At 36.3% G+C, this 19,091-nt stretch overlaps 1 protein-coding gene across 2 annotated transcripts; it reads right to left on the minus strand.

Moving 5' to 3' along the window:
• Positions 1-697: 697 nt before the first annotated feature.
• LOC121381369 (glucoside xylosyltransferase 2-like) lies at positions 698-15,816 on the minus strand. Of its 2 annotated transcripts, XM_041510655.1 has the most exons (8): positions 15,172-15,816; positions 13,753-13,918; positions 10,508-10,642; positions 9,507-9,699; positions 8,450-8,497; positions 7,888-8,037; positions 6,799-6,971; positions 698-3,925 (listed from the first exon to the last, which is right to left on the minus strand). In XM_041510655.1, the coding sequence occupies exons 1-8, from the start codon at positions 15,597-15,599 to the stop codon at positions 3,701-3,703; spliced, it is 1,518 nt and encodes a 505-aa protein (XP_041366589.1). In that variant the 5' UTR covers positions 15,600-15,816; the 3' UTR covers positions 698-3,700. The 2 variants fall into 2 exon arrangements, with proteins under 2 accessions (XP_041366589.1, XP_041366590.1); XM_041510656.1 differs by lacking the exon at positions 8,450-8,497.
• Positions 15,817-19,091: the final 3,275 nt, after the last annotated feature.

Below are 19,091 nucleotides of genomic sequence, written 5' to 3' on the forward strand. Positions count from 1 at the left end.
GTACATTGGTCGCATTTGGCAACCTGGCCACAGGCCGTTTCTAGCTCTGGTGAATTGATGGTGTCCTTCCCAAGTATAAAAAAAAATGGTATTGCTGATTAGTGAGTTGGGTATTCTATTTATTACCCATTATCAATTTTTATCATTTTATAGAAAATTTTCAAATGATACTGTTACTGAAAACAAGTTTGCAAGCTGAGAACAAGAGGCAGCATTGCGTCATAGCTGTAATGTATGTATCGCTGACGACGTCAGTTAGTTGTTGACATAACGGCAACGTTGGAAACTATTCTTACACTTAATTAACTGCTCCATGCACTAAAATGATCAGCCTATAGTGAAGCACTGATTATGACGGCAAAACGTATCATGGGGACGAAATGGGGTTTTGTTTTCCTAGGGAAAGATCATTTTTCTTTCCCCACTTCTCTTTGCCCAAATGGGTAATAAACACATTTCAGTCCATAATTCTAAAACTGCAAAGTAACGTTGTATTATACAATCAATGACTTGCCTATTTAACAAAAGTTAAAGATTGTTTTGTTTAATGACACTACTAGAGCACATTGATTTATTAATCATTGGCTACTGGATGTCAAACATTTGGTAATTTTGACAAATCCTCTTAGAGAGGAAACTCGCTACATTTTTCCATTAGCAGCAAGGGATCTTTTATATGCACAGTTCCACTGCTTACTTAAGTAACACATAATTTTATTCAGTACACTTGATACAAAGAGAGCACCATAGCACAGCATGTCTAAAAAACATTCAAGTTATACAAAAATTATAATATAAAAAAGATGCCCACAGAACCACTTCTAGAGATACTGAATAAATATGTAGTAAAAAAACCCCATCAACTATTTTATAAGAATAGAAATATTTTGACACCCATCTGTAATAAGCAATAACTAAAATATTCCATAATAAGCACCTAAATTTGTATATTTATGAAAAAAATACATGATATACATGTATGTCACCACTTTGTAACATTTTATTAAAGCCTTGTACATACAAATCCATTGCTGAACATAAAAGCATGTTATGTAATACATTTTCAAAACTGTTGTGAGACCGTATTTTAAAGACACAGATCATAGTTTGAACCTGTGAAAATGGTCACTAACCTGTATATGTTATATGCTTAAAGTTGCGATAAAGTGAAACAAGGGTCTGTAATATTGAACTGTGGAAATGACATTAAAACGTAGACTAAGACTCGTCTCCTTAACTGTTACTTCTCAGAGGTACATGCATTTAAAAAAAAGAAGCTGATAAATACATTTTGTGGTATTAGAAACACTAAGATGACCGGAAACACTTCGGATGTATATACTATACATTAAAATAAAGTGGAGATAACTCTGTAATGAGAACAGCCGCTAATTTTATCAGTATTACCGTAAGTAAGATGTTCCAAAGTTATAATACAAGTGTAATATGACACAAAAAATATATATAGGAGAGTGTATTAGCAGACTGTGGTTAGACTGACTCCTTAATTTGCCCCTCAATATCTCGTACAAAAAGGTTGGTATCGTCTTCTTCTTCTCGTTTTTCGTTAGTCAAATCATCAGACCAGTCATTCCCACAAAAGAGGCTGTGTTCATTAGTTCAGTGACTGTTCCATGCAGTTTTGTGGCAAGTGTTGTTATGTTTGGCCATATTAATTGTCTGGATGTGTTGTGTAGGCTGCAGTATTGTAGAATATGTTTGGGTATGATGTATAAGCTGACTCAACATTTATGTAGATGAACCAGACAAAAATATAGATATATATACTAGTGTATTTTTCACTGTTTGTTGTTTCTGATAATTGAAATAAAGTCAGTCTCACACAACACTGTTGCCAACAGTCAATCGTGGGTGTTGGTTTGACAAACTGATCCAAGCAACCGATTAACTAACTTAATGATAAGCTTTTGGAGCCTGGAATGATTGATGAGGTTTAGTTAGTATTGTATTTCCATAAACACTGAAATTTCATTGTATTTTATTAGACATTTTTTGTTCACTTTATGTATTGTCTCTGTTATCGTGGTGGTATTTAGAGACTTGAAAAGTCGGTTAATACACACCGATATACAGTACTTTATTTTTTTTTAAATGAACACAAGTTTTCTTTTTTATAAACAAATTTTAACTGATTAAAAAAAAATTGTTTTCAAGAATGATCCTTTCAGGGCAAATCAATGAAAACATTGTGCATAAACCTTGATTGCTAACTATCTCACATAAATAATTATTGAAAAGTAGCATACAGAAAACAATACCGTGGAAGTAAATATATACACTTAGTATATAACATTAGTGAAATATCTTAAAATATCAGTGAAATAAAAGTGTTATCAGTCACTCAGTGACAATAACACATTTTAGAGTGAAAATATCACTACTTCACTCTAAAACGTGTTATTGTCACTGTAGAAAGTGTTATCTTCACTGTAAGAAAGCCGGAACTATTTTGCTGATGGCATTTTAAAAATAAAGGTAAATTGCCAAAAGTTATATATCATGAAGTTTGCAATCATATCAAACTTCACTCGATGAGATATAAATCATATTTGACAAAAAACATGAAACATCCTCTATGTAGTAACTTCCTTTAGGAAATAATGTTTGATTTCATTAGACATCAACATCTCACCATCTCAAACAAAAATGTTATTACATAATATCGGTATATATGATTAATTTAATCACAAAACTACTACTTTCAATAAATAACACAATTTGGTATTCAGACAAAGTTACCAGTAAATGAAATCGCCATTGATACAAGTCGGTAAACAGATTAAAATATATGTTAACAAATAACAGTTTATAAATAGATATAATAAAAATTACAGTTAATTTGACATGCATGATTTGAAAAATGGAATGACATTTGCATAGATCTTTGTGGGCTTTCCATTCTTTTCTTCAAAAAGTTTTCCTCTTTTGACATTTGTATAATAAATTACTAATTTTCATTGCTTCATGGGAGAAAAATAAAGTTTCATTATGCATTGGGATATAGCTATTGCAAACTCAGGTACATAATGACAATGTGATGTCAGTGAACTTGGCAAATTTGTTTCTGATGAAAAATTATGTAACTTTAAATAGAATAGCCGTAAACCACATCAGTGCATATAAAAGATTCTAGTCCTGGGCATTAAAAGTGGTCTTTAATATCTGTACAAGCATACTTTTAAACAGAGTGACGTACTGGTGAAGCGAGATTGTACCACACTAAGAGCTGTTGGTTAGGTTGTTGGGTATCAAGTTCGTTTTCAAACCCACAACAATGAGGCAATGTTCTTTTCAGTACTGGCTTCAAACTTCGGTACCTATCCTAGGCCCAGGTGATACCAAGATAGCACAACCTGTCAAATACCAATAGTACCATACAAAAAGTAAATACTGTAACATCACCATTTATCTCATTGTCATACATGTAAATGTATTTGTGTTACAGTTTGTTAATGGACAAACATATTTTAGGTAGAAATGTGTTAATACAAACCCAAGTCCAATATATATATAAAAAATAATTTTCATTACAAAAAAAAAATGCACCAATTAAAAAAAAAAAAGGCATAAATTTAAATATACTGGTGAACTGCTGGACGTTTTAACCCTGTTAAAATACATGTATTAAAAATAAAATTTAACATAAAATAGAAAAAATATTGGATTGGAGTCACTGGATTTAACTTGGTGGATGTGGCACTGGAATAAATTTTGAATCTTTCGTTTCAAGCTGTATATTTTCACGAACACCATTTTTCGTAAAAGTCTTCTGGGTCTTTATATATTTTTCAATTTGTTTTGTAAATATATGTGGATACTTCCCACAGGGTGAGGTAAACACTGGCTCAAGATTCTTCTTCACAGTCGAAAGCAGACTGGACTCAATGTCGGCTCCAAACCAATGCTACAAACACAGAAAATGAACTTTACTGTTTATCCCCGTGGTAGTGCCCTATCATATGGAACAATAATTTCATTCTACAGCTGGGGTCCTGTAATTCTGTAATGCATCACAAAACCCCGTGCTTATAAACAGTGTTCGACAAATGTTTGAGAAAGACACTAGCCCTTACAGAAGCTCTGGCTAGCGCCCTATGTGTTACAGTTGATAATTTCCTCTAGCTCAAGTTCGAAAAAATCCACTAGCTGAGATCGAGGTCTCTAATTACATCTTGAGACTTTAAAGATTTGAGACTAGATTCTAAAGTTTTCTACACATGCACCAAGGACTCACTTTGTTCAGCTAATCTAAAATTATCCAATTTATAATTATCCAATTTAAAATTATCCAATTTATGCGTACTATTTTGGAAAAAAAAATTTCAATTCTAAATACTGTCTAGAAAATACATGTATATTGAAACTAAAAGTAAAGTTTTATTAGCAAGAGGATTTATTATAAATAAAAAAAAGATTAATGACTTGTTGAACCCTAACATTTATTCAGACAATTTATAATAAAATGCACAGTATACATTTAAATGTTCAAACGCATACAAAAGTATGTACTAAATTATTGAGATTTATTATAATACAATGTATATTACCAGTTTTCACAAATACTAAAACTGAAGTGTTGGTTGATATATCAATAAGATGATGTTACAGGAATATTTCATCTGGGAAGAACTTAAATGACAATTTAGTTCACAACTTTTTTTTAATTCAGAACATGAAATGAAATATATTAGTGAGGCCTATTTGATACTGATTTGCATAAACAGATCCATAATTTAAACATAATCATTAACATTATTACCATATAATATGTGTGTATTAATAAATTCTCTTTAGTTTTACAGATCACATAAGCAGAACAACAGGCAGTCAAATTAAAAATTATTGTTTGATAACTAGAAGTTTTTTCTCCATCAACTCTCGATGAAGGTAAACGTGTCAACGTGCGCTCTCGAACTGCCCCCCCACCTGGGGGGATTGATGGCTAGCTACGGCTTGCTGTTGGAGTACCGCGTCGCGTACACCGGGTCACGGGCAACCGTGACCTTGGTGTATGGTGACGCGCCGACAGCCAAGAGGAAGAGGACAAGAAAGAAGAAACGTGCGCCAGGGACTGCTCAGGCGGGGACAAAACCGGTGGCTCAACCGCCGGCGGCGGTCCCATCTGCATCGCTGCCCCCACCACGACCAATCCAGACGGAGCAGAAGGAGGCGAATCGCCAACCAACCGCACCGACTGTACAGAGGCAGAAAGAGGAGCAACCAACTAGTGCACCACGGCCTGCATCACCTGTTCTCGCCCGTCGCTCATCAGCGTCGAGACCCCCACCCACGGGGGACTCCGCGACATTGGATGTTGGAGTTGCCAAGCGGAAGGCCGTGACCCCCCCGGGGGACCAACTAGCCAAGACGCGACCTTCCGCTTCCGCCAGGGATGAATGGCAGCTCGCGAAACAGAAAATCAAAAGTCAGTACGCTAAGTACGTGATTGGTGACGTCACGGATCCCTACAAACTGCCAGGCGGGATCCAAGAGGAAGAGTTTAAGACCTTCCCGGACGGCAACCAGATCGCCATCCATCCTGGAGATCTACGGGGAATCGGGCAGGTCCTGGTCATCACCTCGCGCCGGGATGGCTTGTACAGACAGGGGATCCTCTACAAAGAGATGGACAACCACACCGTCCACAGGATCATCAAGATCATCACCGGCGCCCAGTACCTCCCACTGGCTCAATGCCTATGGGGCCACAACTTCAGAAAGTTGGTGCCCCACTTCAACGAAGAGTACATCATCTCCTCCCCATAGACGCCAACCTTATCTAGGACAGGTAACCTCCTTTTTGGGCTTAGTTGGACTTTAAACGCTTTCGATCGAGCTTCAAAATTCTTATGTTTATTTTTTTATAAATAGTCCAACGCATTTTACTTTGGCGCCCGTTCAATTGCTCAAATCACCTTAAAACCTTTTCGGCCGAGCAGTCAAACTTATTTTTGGGTTTAAATTCTTAGTCCGGACATGATGATAGGTGCAGTTATTCTCCGTAGACATAGGTTTTTCTAGTTAGACCCGAAGGAATCGAAATTCAGCCAGTCAGAACATGGCCCATTTTCGGTGTCTACTAGTTGGTCCGCGCAGTCGCTGGACACAACTAAATACTTATTCAAAATTCTGCCCACTTCAAATTCATCCCCCCCCCTTGTCCTGGACTTAGTCAATGGCAAAGGCCAGAGATTAAGCCCAGGACAGGCGTGTGTGAAACCTTCGTGGTATATACGCACGTTAAACTTTTTACCTGACCTGATAACTAGAAGTAAAAGGGACATACCCTAGTTTCAACTCGTGAAAATTAACGCTAAGTTTAGTTAATCTACAAACCTGTAACACATTTGGAAAAAGTTACAATTGAGTGAAACATGAGCCTGTGACTTTGAAATGATGAAATACCCTCTAAAAATAGACTAAAACTCGACTCCATCACTGTTTCTTCTCAGACGAATGTGCATTTTTAAAAATATGAGAAATGCATTTTGTGATATTAAAAACACCAGGATGACCAAAAACACTTCAAATGTATGGAAATGGATAATCTAAACCATAAAATCTAAGAAAAGTATGATTTCAGTTATCAAAAAATGGCTATAATAGTAAAAAAATATGTCTTTGTGTTTACAAACTAGGGTATGTCCCTTTAAAACATTTTGGATTCTTGTCCATTTCCATGACATTCTGCCCATAATTTGCATAAAACCTGCACTTGTAGCAAGACCTACATGTACTTGTGTATTAATTTTTAAGACGTCCAGTCCATATACTTACATCTCTAAAAGCATTGTAAACAGCTCGGAATGCTGGCTGCTTATCGTTTAAGAAGACTCGACGACACCCATGTAAAATGTATGCTCCAGTCGCCTCTGCGTTTCTGCACACACTCATATACATACAGTGATCTGGTCGGTAGTTCCATTCACAGGGCCATACATACAACTCATCTGTCAAAACAAATTGGACAAATTACAAGAGGCCCATGGGCCTAAACAGTCACCTCAAACAGTCATGGCCATAACAACTAGGGAAGTGCAGTATTACAGGTATACCGATGTATTATGAATTAAAGGATACATAAATAGAGATTATTATACGAGCTTGTGTGTTGCACTGATTTTACAAAACGAATGTCAGGATTATTGTAATACATGAATCCTGACAAGAGTTTCGTAAAAACACGTGTGAATGTAATAATTTCTTTATTATCTACATTATACAAAATATTATTTTTATGAATAACAAGCTAGGACCATGTCAAAATGTTTCAAAGGTAACTAAAAAGAGACGCAGAAATGACATCATTTCCAAAATGATGTCATTTTGATAAGCATTTACACAGATCTAAGACTGGGGAAGCCGCATTAAGTTATGATGTCGCTTCACAAAATTATGTCATTCATTGTGCATGTGAAATCATTATAACATACGTGGGTCATACTGGTTATATTTCCCTGAATATCTTGAACTATGTGGAGAATAATATCTATTAAGATATGCCATATACTTGTTAATTTCCATATTTTAAGTTTGTCGTCAGTTGGAAACTGATCTCTTAGATTCAACTGGATTTTCTTAACTATGTTCAAAAATATGATAAAAAGGAAGGGCCTTATATTATTAAATAAGCTTTAGGACACCGAAATGATTCAAATATTTCATGATTTAAATAATAAACTTCAACTTGTATCATTTTTTTTCTTTATTTTGTTACATGCCTTTCTTAAATTCAGTTGATAGCGCTGCAAATAAAAAAAAATCATTTCACTTAAAGCATGAATTGCTGCTACTGTAAATAAGCAGTGTCACACTTCTATTAATACTAGTATATCTTCCACAGCTTGTAACTTGAACATGACTTACCAGGATGATAGTAGAAGTAAATATTGATGAGATCTTGGTCACCCCAAGTTATCTTGAGTGCATATTCTTTGAAGTATGCTATTAAGGATGGCAGCCATGTTGAAGCTCGTAACCGTGTGAGGTTCATCAACATTACTCCAGAATTCAAACCTGAAGCATATGCATAAGAATTTAATACAAGTATTTACCTGCTGATATTATAACACCAAAATGGTTACAAATTAAAAAATAAACAGATACTGGGACTGACTAAACAAAAATTGAATAGAAAACATCTGTAACAAGATAAAAACTATTCAGTACAAGTGACGAACTAATTTGCTTCAGATTAATACCAGTTTTTAAATTATAAGGGTAAACCCAGTTTATCTTTTGCAGATAAAATCATGTGCATGAAACTTTTTTGGATATAGGCACGTTAATAAAGTTAAAAGAAAGATAAAGTAAACAGCTGCTCATTATTTGGCGATGGTAGGCATGATTGCAGAATTTCATTATGTTCTCTAAGGTTCTTGGCATACTTATGGATAGATGGATAGAAATGTGACAACAAAATGCCCACCCACGCAGTACAGAAACAGACAATCGTTGACCACTTGCAGAATTAACACTGAAAATATATTTCAACAATTAATATATGAAATTTAAAACACAAATCAAATCACGTTTAACACTGGTAACAGATCAGGTAATCATGTTTTCATAAAAGAAATATAAAGTTTGCTTTGTTTAATGACAACACTAGAGCATAATGAAGTTATTAAACATCAGCTATTGGATGACAAACTTTTTATAAAGCTATTACATTGAGAAAACCCGCTACATTTTTCTATTAGTACCAAGGGATTTTGTAAATATGGACCACCTAAAAGCAAAAACAGCACATACCATAGCCTTGAGTTTTCACAAATTGTTTTAGTAATCACCACAATAAGAACAAAGGCCAATAAAATAAGGTCTCATTAACCCAGTCAATTCTCAAATTAGATTTTTTTACAAATATACTTTGATGAATAACATGAAATGTTAAATTTAAGGAAAAAAAGAAGAGTGTGGATAATTTAAGCTGCAGATAATCCACTTTGCTGCATCCATTTCTGAAATATGTACATACATAAACAGGTATCACCCTGTCCATTGCCAAATCATCCGACTGCTAAGTTTCATACAAAGTGGCTACAACATTAAGTATTTGGCTAATAGTTTCTTTAAATGAACCACTTTCATTCTACACATCTGAAAATGTGTTTCATTTTGAGTCTTGCATGAAGTCAGGGCTTCTAGATTATGGTAGTCCCACTCCCATGGCTAGTGACATTCAATGTCGAGCTAGTAAAAAACGACTATTGCCATGCCTAACAGCTAGTAAAATAATATTGTCAAATGTTGCAGTGAAGTCTATTTTGTAAATATGAATATTCTTCCCCCACCCCCAACATTAGTGTTTTTAAGCTCTACCTCCCTCTTTATGTGACATATCCAATTATTACTATTATTTAGTAAAACTGTATTAACTAAAAGTAAAGTTGGGCTAGTGAATTTTTAATCGTAGCTAGTGGAGTCTATAAAAATTCTAGTAAGCCCTGATGCAGTTAAATTACATGTAAAAGTAGTCTCACCTAGTTTTCCATAAAAGGGATGTCTGGCGAATCTGTTGTACCACCCAGCGGCTGCATCCTCGTGCTCCGGGGCTAGAGAAGCCAGCTGTGTGGAATTAAACTTACTGAAGTGCTCCCACACTTCATCGAGAGGACTCAGAAACAGAATGTCAGTGTCCACATACAACAGTGAATCAATGTCAGTTAGCAACAACTGCAATAAAAACAAGCATTATGAGAATACTGCTAAAGCTATACATGTCCCCTACAGAGTCCAACGATTATTCATATCTTCTAAGTTCAAGGGCCATAACTCTGTCAAAAATGGGTAAATCACCATGAAAGTCAAACTTGATCTGCAACAGTACATGATAAAGCTATACAAAACATTTCAGCTCAATATCTCAAGGCATTCTGAAAAGAAAAAAAAACATCCGGAAAATTATATGTGGAACAGAGGAACGGACATGAAACCCATAGTCCCATCCAGTTGGACCGGTAGGGGACTAATAAATAAACAAAAAATCGTGAAAATATTGACCATTATTCCTAAGTCAATTTTTTTACTAATATTTTGACAAATGCATTTCAAATAAGAAATTATTAAAGACCATTTGCTAAGATAAAAGAAGAAAATATAAGAAAAATATATAAAGAACCCATTTTATTACGATACTTAATACATTTGTTAAAAACACACAATCTATGGGCTATTCAGTTTTAATGCACATGTGCTTGAATATTTTACTGACAATAAAAAAAAACCCACAGCTCATAATTCAAAAATTAACAGTTTAAAGTCACCTTCCTCTATCGTAATACAGCAAGTTTGTAAATGTAAAAGAATATATTTATAATAAATATATAAACTGCATTAAATGCAACCAGTTTGTAGCAGACTAGTCAGTATTATTGCCTACTGTAGTACAAACTTTCTATCATATTTAGTGCCTGTTACTTTTAAAAAAGGTAAATGGTTCTTATGCTAACATGTAAGTTAGCCTATTATTATTATTACTTACTGGAATAAAAAGTCTTTGTGAAGCACATGGTTTAAAAAGTTTCTTCCATTCATCTGTCTTGGAACCACGTGGGAATGATATGTCATAAATGAAATACTCAATTCTGTGTTTAACTTCATCGGGCCAGAATTGAAACTTGAAAAAGAAAACGAAGAATTATATATAATCAGGGACTGGAACAAATTTAGTAGCCACTTTGCATAAACATTAGCAATTTATTAATTTGGTAATGGACAGGATGGGGCCTGTATACTTTTAATAAGATAGGGATTAAATGCATAAACAACTTTGTTAATACTTAAACATACTGCACAGCATGTCTGAACTTGCTTGACAAAATTGTGCAAATGAATGCATTAACTAGTAATAAAAGAATTAATTTCAGCTGCAAGACTGAAACATACTGTAGACACAAGATGTGTCTTTGATCTTCAATATGGGGCGGGACATATCCCAGTTGTAAAGTGCTCGCTTGATGCGTGGTCGGTTTGGGGTCGATCCCCATTGGTGGGCCCATTGGGCTATTTCTCATTCCAGCCAGTGCACCACGACTGGTATATAGAAGGCCATGGTATATGCTATCCTGTCTATGGGATGGTGAATATAAAAGATCTAATGGCAAACATGTAGCGGGTTGCCTTTCTATGACTATATATGTCAAAACAAACTTTTTCTCTTTCTTTTAAATCTTCAATACTACTGAATTTAAATCTTTTAAAAAATAGATGCAATAAAACTACATTAATAATTAATATTGATAATTAAATTATATAATTATAATATTGCTAAAAAGAAGGGTGCTCAAAGAAAAAATAAATATAAAAATAAATAAAAAACAACAAAAACAAACAACACTTTATTTAACAACACACTCAACACATTTGTATGTATGGTTATTTGGTATTGTACATATTGCTAAGGACGACACAGATAATAAGAGAGAAAACCCACTGCCACCACACTATGAGCTACTCCTTTTGATCGGCAGTAAGAAACATTTTGTATGCACCAACGCTTAGACAGGATAACTCATTCCATGGTCATTATTACACCAGTTGTGGAGCACTGGCTGGAATGAGAAATACATGTAGCCCAATGACAGGGATCAATCCTAGATCAACTGTGTATCAGACAAGCACTCAGGGCTTCTAGATTATGGTAGCCCCACTCCCATGGCTAGTGATATAATATTCAATGTCAGGCTAGTAAATAACTACTATTGCCATGCCCGATGGCTAGTGAAATTTTTGGGTTAAATGTTGCAATTAAGTCTATTTTGTAAATATGAATAGGCTGCCCCCATCCCATCCCAATGTTAGTATTTTAAAGCTTTAGGTGACATATCCAATTATTTCTATTATTTAGTAAAATTGTATTAATTTAAAGTAAAGTAGGGCTAGTGAATTTTTTTTTATCATGGCTAGCAAATCTTAAAAATCACTGATCCCATGGCTAGTGGATTTTAAAAAAATTCCAGAAGCCCTGTAAGCACTCTATCACTGGTCGATGTCCTGTCCCAACAATAAAGTAGAGCTGGGCCGTATACTGTATATACCGTTCGGTATCGATATCATATCAATACTGATTTACCGTACCGAGTAAATCTCAAAATACTGAAATTATGTTATTGAAAAATGTTTATTTAGTTAAGCACTAACAATATTGTCACGAGGATCCTATAATACCCGTAACTGAATAAAACATGATTATCCAAATATCTCTCCTAACTGTATATCTATTAGATCTCTCTGTATCGGGCAGTCCATTACCCGAGTGGCTCGTCTCTAGGTATAATCAGAGATAGATCTTATATAAATATGTGTATTTATAGCACGTTTAGTTCACTAGAAAACACAACAAAAACACAATACACTTTGGAATCTGTATTAATACTACGCTGACAAATGTACTGCCACAGTAGTTAATTAACAACAACAAATAATAACAACCCAGAACTGATCACTTAATTAGTTAATCTCTAGGTGTCTAGTTTACACAATATTCTAATCACTTCACCGTGATACAACACACACACGTGTGATAATTGAGAAACGCTTCCAGGGGAACTTAATTAATAAAGGAATTACAACTCTATTCCTACTTGGTTAATTTTTAATTAACCCTTAACTACTCATTCAGTAACCTTGTAATACAGAATTAATACTGGTACCTATCACAATAAAGACAATAACATACAGTTTACCTAGGTCCTCTAGGATGACCGGCTAAGCTTTATTTTTTTAGAACAGTGAAGCCTACAATTTACTTCGTCAGATTACCGGAAACAATGTCTAAATAATATTGGTATATTACAGTATTAAAATATTTAAAGTCACATCAATCACATCAAGGTTATACAACAGAGCAGAAAAATATATTTACCACGTCCGGACTGAATTTATATAGATCGTTCAGTGGACGACGTCCGTTTCCCCTGGATACTTCCAATGTTTCTCCCCGATATCTTTAAAATCCTATCTATTTATTCAAAAAATCTGAGAGACAGCGAATATCGCCTGGGGGCACCTCGCGGCACCTCACCTATCATGTGAATTTGCCCCAACTTCCAGAGACGGTATTTTTCCTTAGATGGCCAGACTTACTGTCGCCTAGTTCGCCAAATATCACGGTCATAAAACCGCACTATCGGAGGTATTACGTAACTACTGGCCACATGGCCTCCACACCTGATCTAAGTGTGTATTAGGGGGGTACGGTCGCGCGGAGGTATTATGTAACCAAGTGCACACAGCCCTCTAAAACAATTAACATTGCCACAGGCGAAAAGATAAGAGCATGTTCCGTCACAAATATATTTGATAAACACAAAATAGCTGAAAAGAAGAGAGAGATGAGGGTCTTGTGTATGGAATTTAATTTGATTTAGATGAAATTAGCCGGTAAGACTTAACTCAAGCATGCATTTAAAGTAGAGTATATCGAAAATACTGCTCGATATCGGCATCAGTATTGTATCAATAACCGAATACTGTACCAATACTGAGGTAAATCACCCCCAAAATATCAATACCGAATCAAAAATTTCAATATCGCCCAGCTCTACAAAAAAAAAATGCATGTTACTGTATCAACAGGAATTAATGGAATATTTGACAATTCTGTGAATGGTTTATTTTAACTTTAACCAGCTGGATAGTTAACTTACAACAGCCAGACAATTGAGCTCATGACCACCACTTTATTTTTCATACTGTCAGTCTTTAAAGTTACACAAAAATTATCACCTGATCTCTAAATCCTGTTTGTAATTCTTTTTCTGCAAAAATGTGAAAGATGAGTTTCTTCTTTGTAAAGAGAACTGCCGATTTGAGCAGAACAAGAGACTCGTCTCTCCGATCTCCACAAGCAACAACCGCCAGGTGCAGTCCAGATGCTGACCTATTATCAGTACTGAAATGACATCAGAAAGTCAACATTAATACACTGAATTGGCCACAATCAGTTGTCAACCATGTTCTGTGCACTACCAGGGCTAACTCTGCCACCCGCCAAATTCGTCAATTGTGAATTTTGAGAACAATTGGCAAATCAAAAGAATATTGTGTAATAAGTGATATTTTATTAAAAAATAGCTGTAGTTTTTGCATTTTTTTAGATAATTTGGCGAAATTTTCTGATCACCGAGAGCTAGCACTGACTGCCATTAAAGAACACTTTAGACATTAATATTGTTTTTCAAATTATCATTAGCAATAAAGTTTATGCCAATTTAAACTAGCTGCCCTGAATAAAGTTCTTTAATTTCAAGTACCAGTAATCATAATGAGGTGGGGACACTTCAGAATTCAATATTTCAGTTTTAATAATTTATTGAAATATTTGTCTTAAGAGCAATCTTAAAAATTAATAACTGTCCATTCTGATGCCACTGATGTATCATTCGTTAGTGACGGGAATCAGTTTGTATTTCATCATCGATCATCGGTTATAATCGGTTTGCACCAATCGATCAACTTTCGATTATATAATTGGTTAGAATTATATGAACATACATGCACGAAGGATTTGAATTATAAGTACTCTGCACCTATTGTTGTGCTCATTTATATAGACACTATACATTTTTTTTTTACCCTTAATAACAATTTAATATAATTTTTCTTTATGTACACATGGAAACAAACCCCAATCCCAACATACATGAATTCCAACATCTAAACTGGAAGAACAATTGCAGTTAACATTTCCCACACAATCGACTGTGATTTTTATAGTCGATCATCACATCAGTAGAGCCCAATCGACCAATCTTCAAATATAATCGATCATTGGAACATCACTATCATTCCTACATTTGAGGGTACTCCTTAGTTACAAGATGCTACAAGTATTTAAGCACATGCCTGTATCATAGATAAGACATAAAAATCAATAAATGTTGTTTCATTTTAAGATTTCCAATGCCCAGAGGAATGAACATATGATATCAGACATGCATGAATATATAATACTCATGACTAACTGGTATATAATGACACTGAAAAATTAATCAGTACAGGTGATTATAAATCACAGCTCTGTTTTCTGGTACATATATATGCAAGTAAGCAAAAGTATAGTTATAAAAGCATTATATATTTTTAAAAATTGCTGTCATTATAATCACCGATTAAATGAAAATGAGAGTTTAAAATAACAAACACCTCTTGAAAACAGGCATCAAGGAAGTCAATTCAGATCCTCCACTCTTCTTACTTTTTTTGACTGTGTGGTCTGCATTTTGATTAATGCTGCTTTGCTTCTTTTTATCTTTTGAATGCATCTTTTCTTTTGGCTTATCATCTTGCATATGAAGTTTTTTATGGATATTCTTTTTTTCAGGTTGATTTTCATCTACATTACTGTTTGTGTCATCTTTTGACTTAATTTTGGACTCATTATCTTTATTTATGTTGAGGGTATGTTCACTTTTATCACTATCATGACTATGTTTATCTTTCAAAATTTTCTGTTTTGAAGCATAACTATCATTTTCGTTTGGTTGTTGCTCGTAATGTAAAATATAAAATATCACAATTGCAACAAGTACAATAACTGTTACTCCAAACTTGAAAATCATAACTGGACGCATGGAGAACGTCTGAATGGCGAAATTTGACAGTTTTTGAACTTCATCTAAAATCACAGGATAACCTCTAGCAAGACTGAAAATAGCATTATTTAGGTACGGCCAGTGTTTTCAGTACCAAAAAGGTGTCCTTACAGGTGTCGTTTTCAGACTAATAACATGAAATTAAACTACAGAGGGGAAAACATAGGCAGAAATACTTCCGTTTCTTTAACATAGGTTTTTTTTCTTACACAGGAAGTGGACACTCTTCATACCTTTAGCTCCTAAAGAGTTCAAACATCGTATAATTGCTATATACACGAACGCCGTGTAGCTTGCCAGCCATTATATACACGGTCGCCATATAGATGTAGGCCTATTACTAGTACTCTGCTTTGGGTCGGGGTTGAGATAAATATGTAACATGCAGTCTAGAGCTTCCCGGATTCCTTTTTTTTCCCCGCAGGAGGGGGGGGGGGGAGTAGGGGGGATGCGTTAGAACTGGACACAGTTGTAAATCAACGTCAGCTTATGTGTTCATGTTGAGAAAGATGTAGTGTGGGACGGAGATCTCGGTAGGTTTGGCAAATTATGTGAAAGCCCTGGTCTGTTTGGCCGTGATATATATTTCGACATAGGGAGTGGGATAGCTCTATCGCCCTCTACCCTTTACTCTCCGTAATCGTGAATTCAACTCCCATTGTCCAGTTTTGGAATATCCAAAATGCACCAAAAATAACTTGTAAATAAATGTTGATGGAATCATTTTGCAAATTTATCACTATCGCCCTCTACCCTTTACTCTCCATAATCATGAATCCTACTCCCATTGTCCAGTTTTGGAATATCCAAAATGCACCAAAAATAACTTGTAAATAAATGTTGATGGAATCATTTTGCAAATTTATCACAATTCACAAAAATTAATAATCATTGGAAGTGCTTAAACCAGAGCTTCATTAAATATATACTCTTCAAAAAAAGAAACGCAAAAGGGTACAAATGGGTTATAACTCCGATTTTATGTTTCCTACCGGTTCATGCTTTGTGAATATAAGGTCATTGCATGTCCCAAACACATTCCCACGGTTACATTCGATAAAACGCAGCTACTGTACAATAAAGTTCCAAAATGTGAATATTCGCAAAAACGCAGCCACGTGCAAACCATGTCACCACTGCACGTGCGTTGTCTGCACGTGCAACATGAACACCGACAGTATAAAAGTGCAGGGTGTTCGCTTGCCTGGCCTCTGTATCTGGCCGACAGTTGACAATCCAGGACATGCCAAGTCTCAGTGAACCGCAGAGAAACAATGCCGACTAGACGCAGGCGAATCCAGAACGGCCGTTGCCAGGGCATTCCATGTGTCCCCAAGCACCATCTCCAGACTGTGGGACCGTTACCAGCAACATGGATCAACACGTGACCTCCCTAGATCCGGTCGACCACAGGTCACTACCCCCGGGCAGGACCGCTACATCCGGTTACGCCACCTTCGGGAACGATTGACTACTGCCACCTCCACAGCCGCAGCAATACCAGTTTTGCGCAGGATATCCGACCAGACCGTACGGAACCGCCTACGTGAGGTAGGAATTCGTGCCAGACGTCCAGTTCGAGGTGTCATCTTAACACCACAACACCGTCGACTCCGACTGCAGTGGTGCCAGATTCATCGACAATGGCCTCAACTGCGATGGAGACAGATGTGGTTCAGTGACGAGTCCCGATTTCTGCTCCGACGTCATGATGAAAGATGTCACGTGTATAGGCGTCGTGGTGAACGTTATGCGGCAAACTGCGTGCAGGAAGTGGACAGATTCGGCGGGGGTAGTGTCATGGTGTGGGCAGCCATCTCACACACTGGCAGAACTGACCTGGTCCACGTGCAGGGCAACCTGAATGCACAGGGCTACATTGACCAGATCCTCCGGCCACACATCGTTCCAGTTATGGCCAACGCCAACGCAGTGTTCCAACATGACAACGCCAGGCCTCACACAGCACGTCTCACAACGGCTTTCCTACAGAACAACAACATTAATGTCCTTCCTTGGCCATCGAAATCACCGGATTTGAACCCAATTGAGCATCTATGGGACGAGTTGGACCGACGCCTCCGACAGCGACAACCACAGCCCCAGACCCTGCCCGAGCTGGCAGCAGCCTTGCAGGCCGAGTGGGCCACCATCCCCCGGGACGTCATCCGTACTCTGGTTGCTTCAATGGGCAGGCGGTGCCAGGCAGTTGTCAACACACGCGGAGGCCACACCCGGTATTGACTCCAGATGACCTTGACCTTGGTGGTGTGTCCTATCATTTACTCACAATGGACTAGAGTGAATTGTGAACAATCCTGCAACATTTGGTAATTATCGGACTCACCATTCAATAATTAAATCAATTCTCCAAATGTTACAATGTGGTTTTGCGTTTCTTCTTTTGAAGAGTATATATTGAGATCGCCAATTCAAAACGCTATGTGGTTGTCTGTGACATCAGTGTCTATAATACCATTAGGTGCAGGTGATGAATGACGTGCGTTGTGTCCCAGGTGGTAAAGGGTAACTTTGTTGGCCTGGAATAACTGTATCCCTTTCCATTTTAAACCAGTACGCCCGGAAGTTGATTCAATTACAATTTACATTTCTATTCTAAAATGATCATTGTAGTATTTTGAATCATTGTCATGATTTAAAGATCAAGCATATGCAGTCACACAGGATATAAAAAGTATACCCTCAGTAAAAATTTTATATATCTATAGATAGCTGGCGGGTGGTGGAGGTGTATTTTTTTTTTTTTTTTTTACTTTTTATTATATTAGAACTACATCATTAAAGTCCCTGTTTCATGTGTTAAATGGTATGTAACATTAAATGCATAAGCGTATGAGACAGGGGTCGGTCAACTGCTCCACCCATTCACACCATGTTGAATCAAATCTTCACATTCGGACCAAAAACAATGGCGACGTTTGAGCAAAATGAGCTGGACTGAAAACGTTTCTATCATTCTTCTCACAATATTAAATGTAATTCATGTAAAATGTGTGTGACTTCTTTGAAACCATATATAGCTTTAAGTAGGTCTAATAATGCAAATATGATTAAACATTGTTATCCAGATTCAGGCATTGTCGTTTAATTTTGGCACAAATCAGCCTGCCTCCCCCATCCTTCCCTTACAAAATTGGGATTCCGTACACCTATGATAATTTACATGTTTAGAAAATAAGCTATATATATACTGTCGTGGATAGAACTCTCTGGCGAAGTCAGAGGTTGTGCCCATGACAGGGGTGCTTTAACAGTTATTTGATGGAAGCATGCCAAAAATTACCCGCACCCACCTACAAGCTATTCAGTAACAATATATAAATGTACGTGTTTTGTTGGTTGACTTCAGACACCAATTGCATGCAACCACTTATAAGGCCTGATGCCATGCAGGCCTATGTAGTTTTTTGTCGTACTGTGAAGGTCCATTTTCATTCACCACCGATTGGT

The sequence above is a fragment of the Gigantopelta aegis genome, chromosome 9 (genome assembly GCF_016097555.1).
Source record: "Gigantopelta aegis isolate Gae_Host chromosome 9, Gae_host_genome, whole genome shotgun sequence".
Lineage (NCBI taxonomy): Eukaryota > Metazoa > Mollusca > Gastropoda > Neomphalida > Peltospiridae > Gigantopelta > Gigantopelta aegis.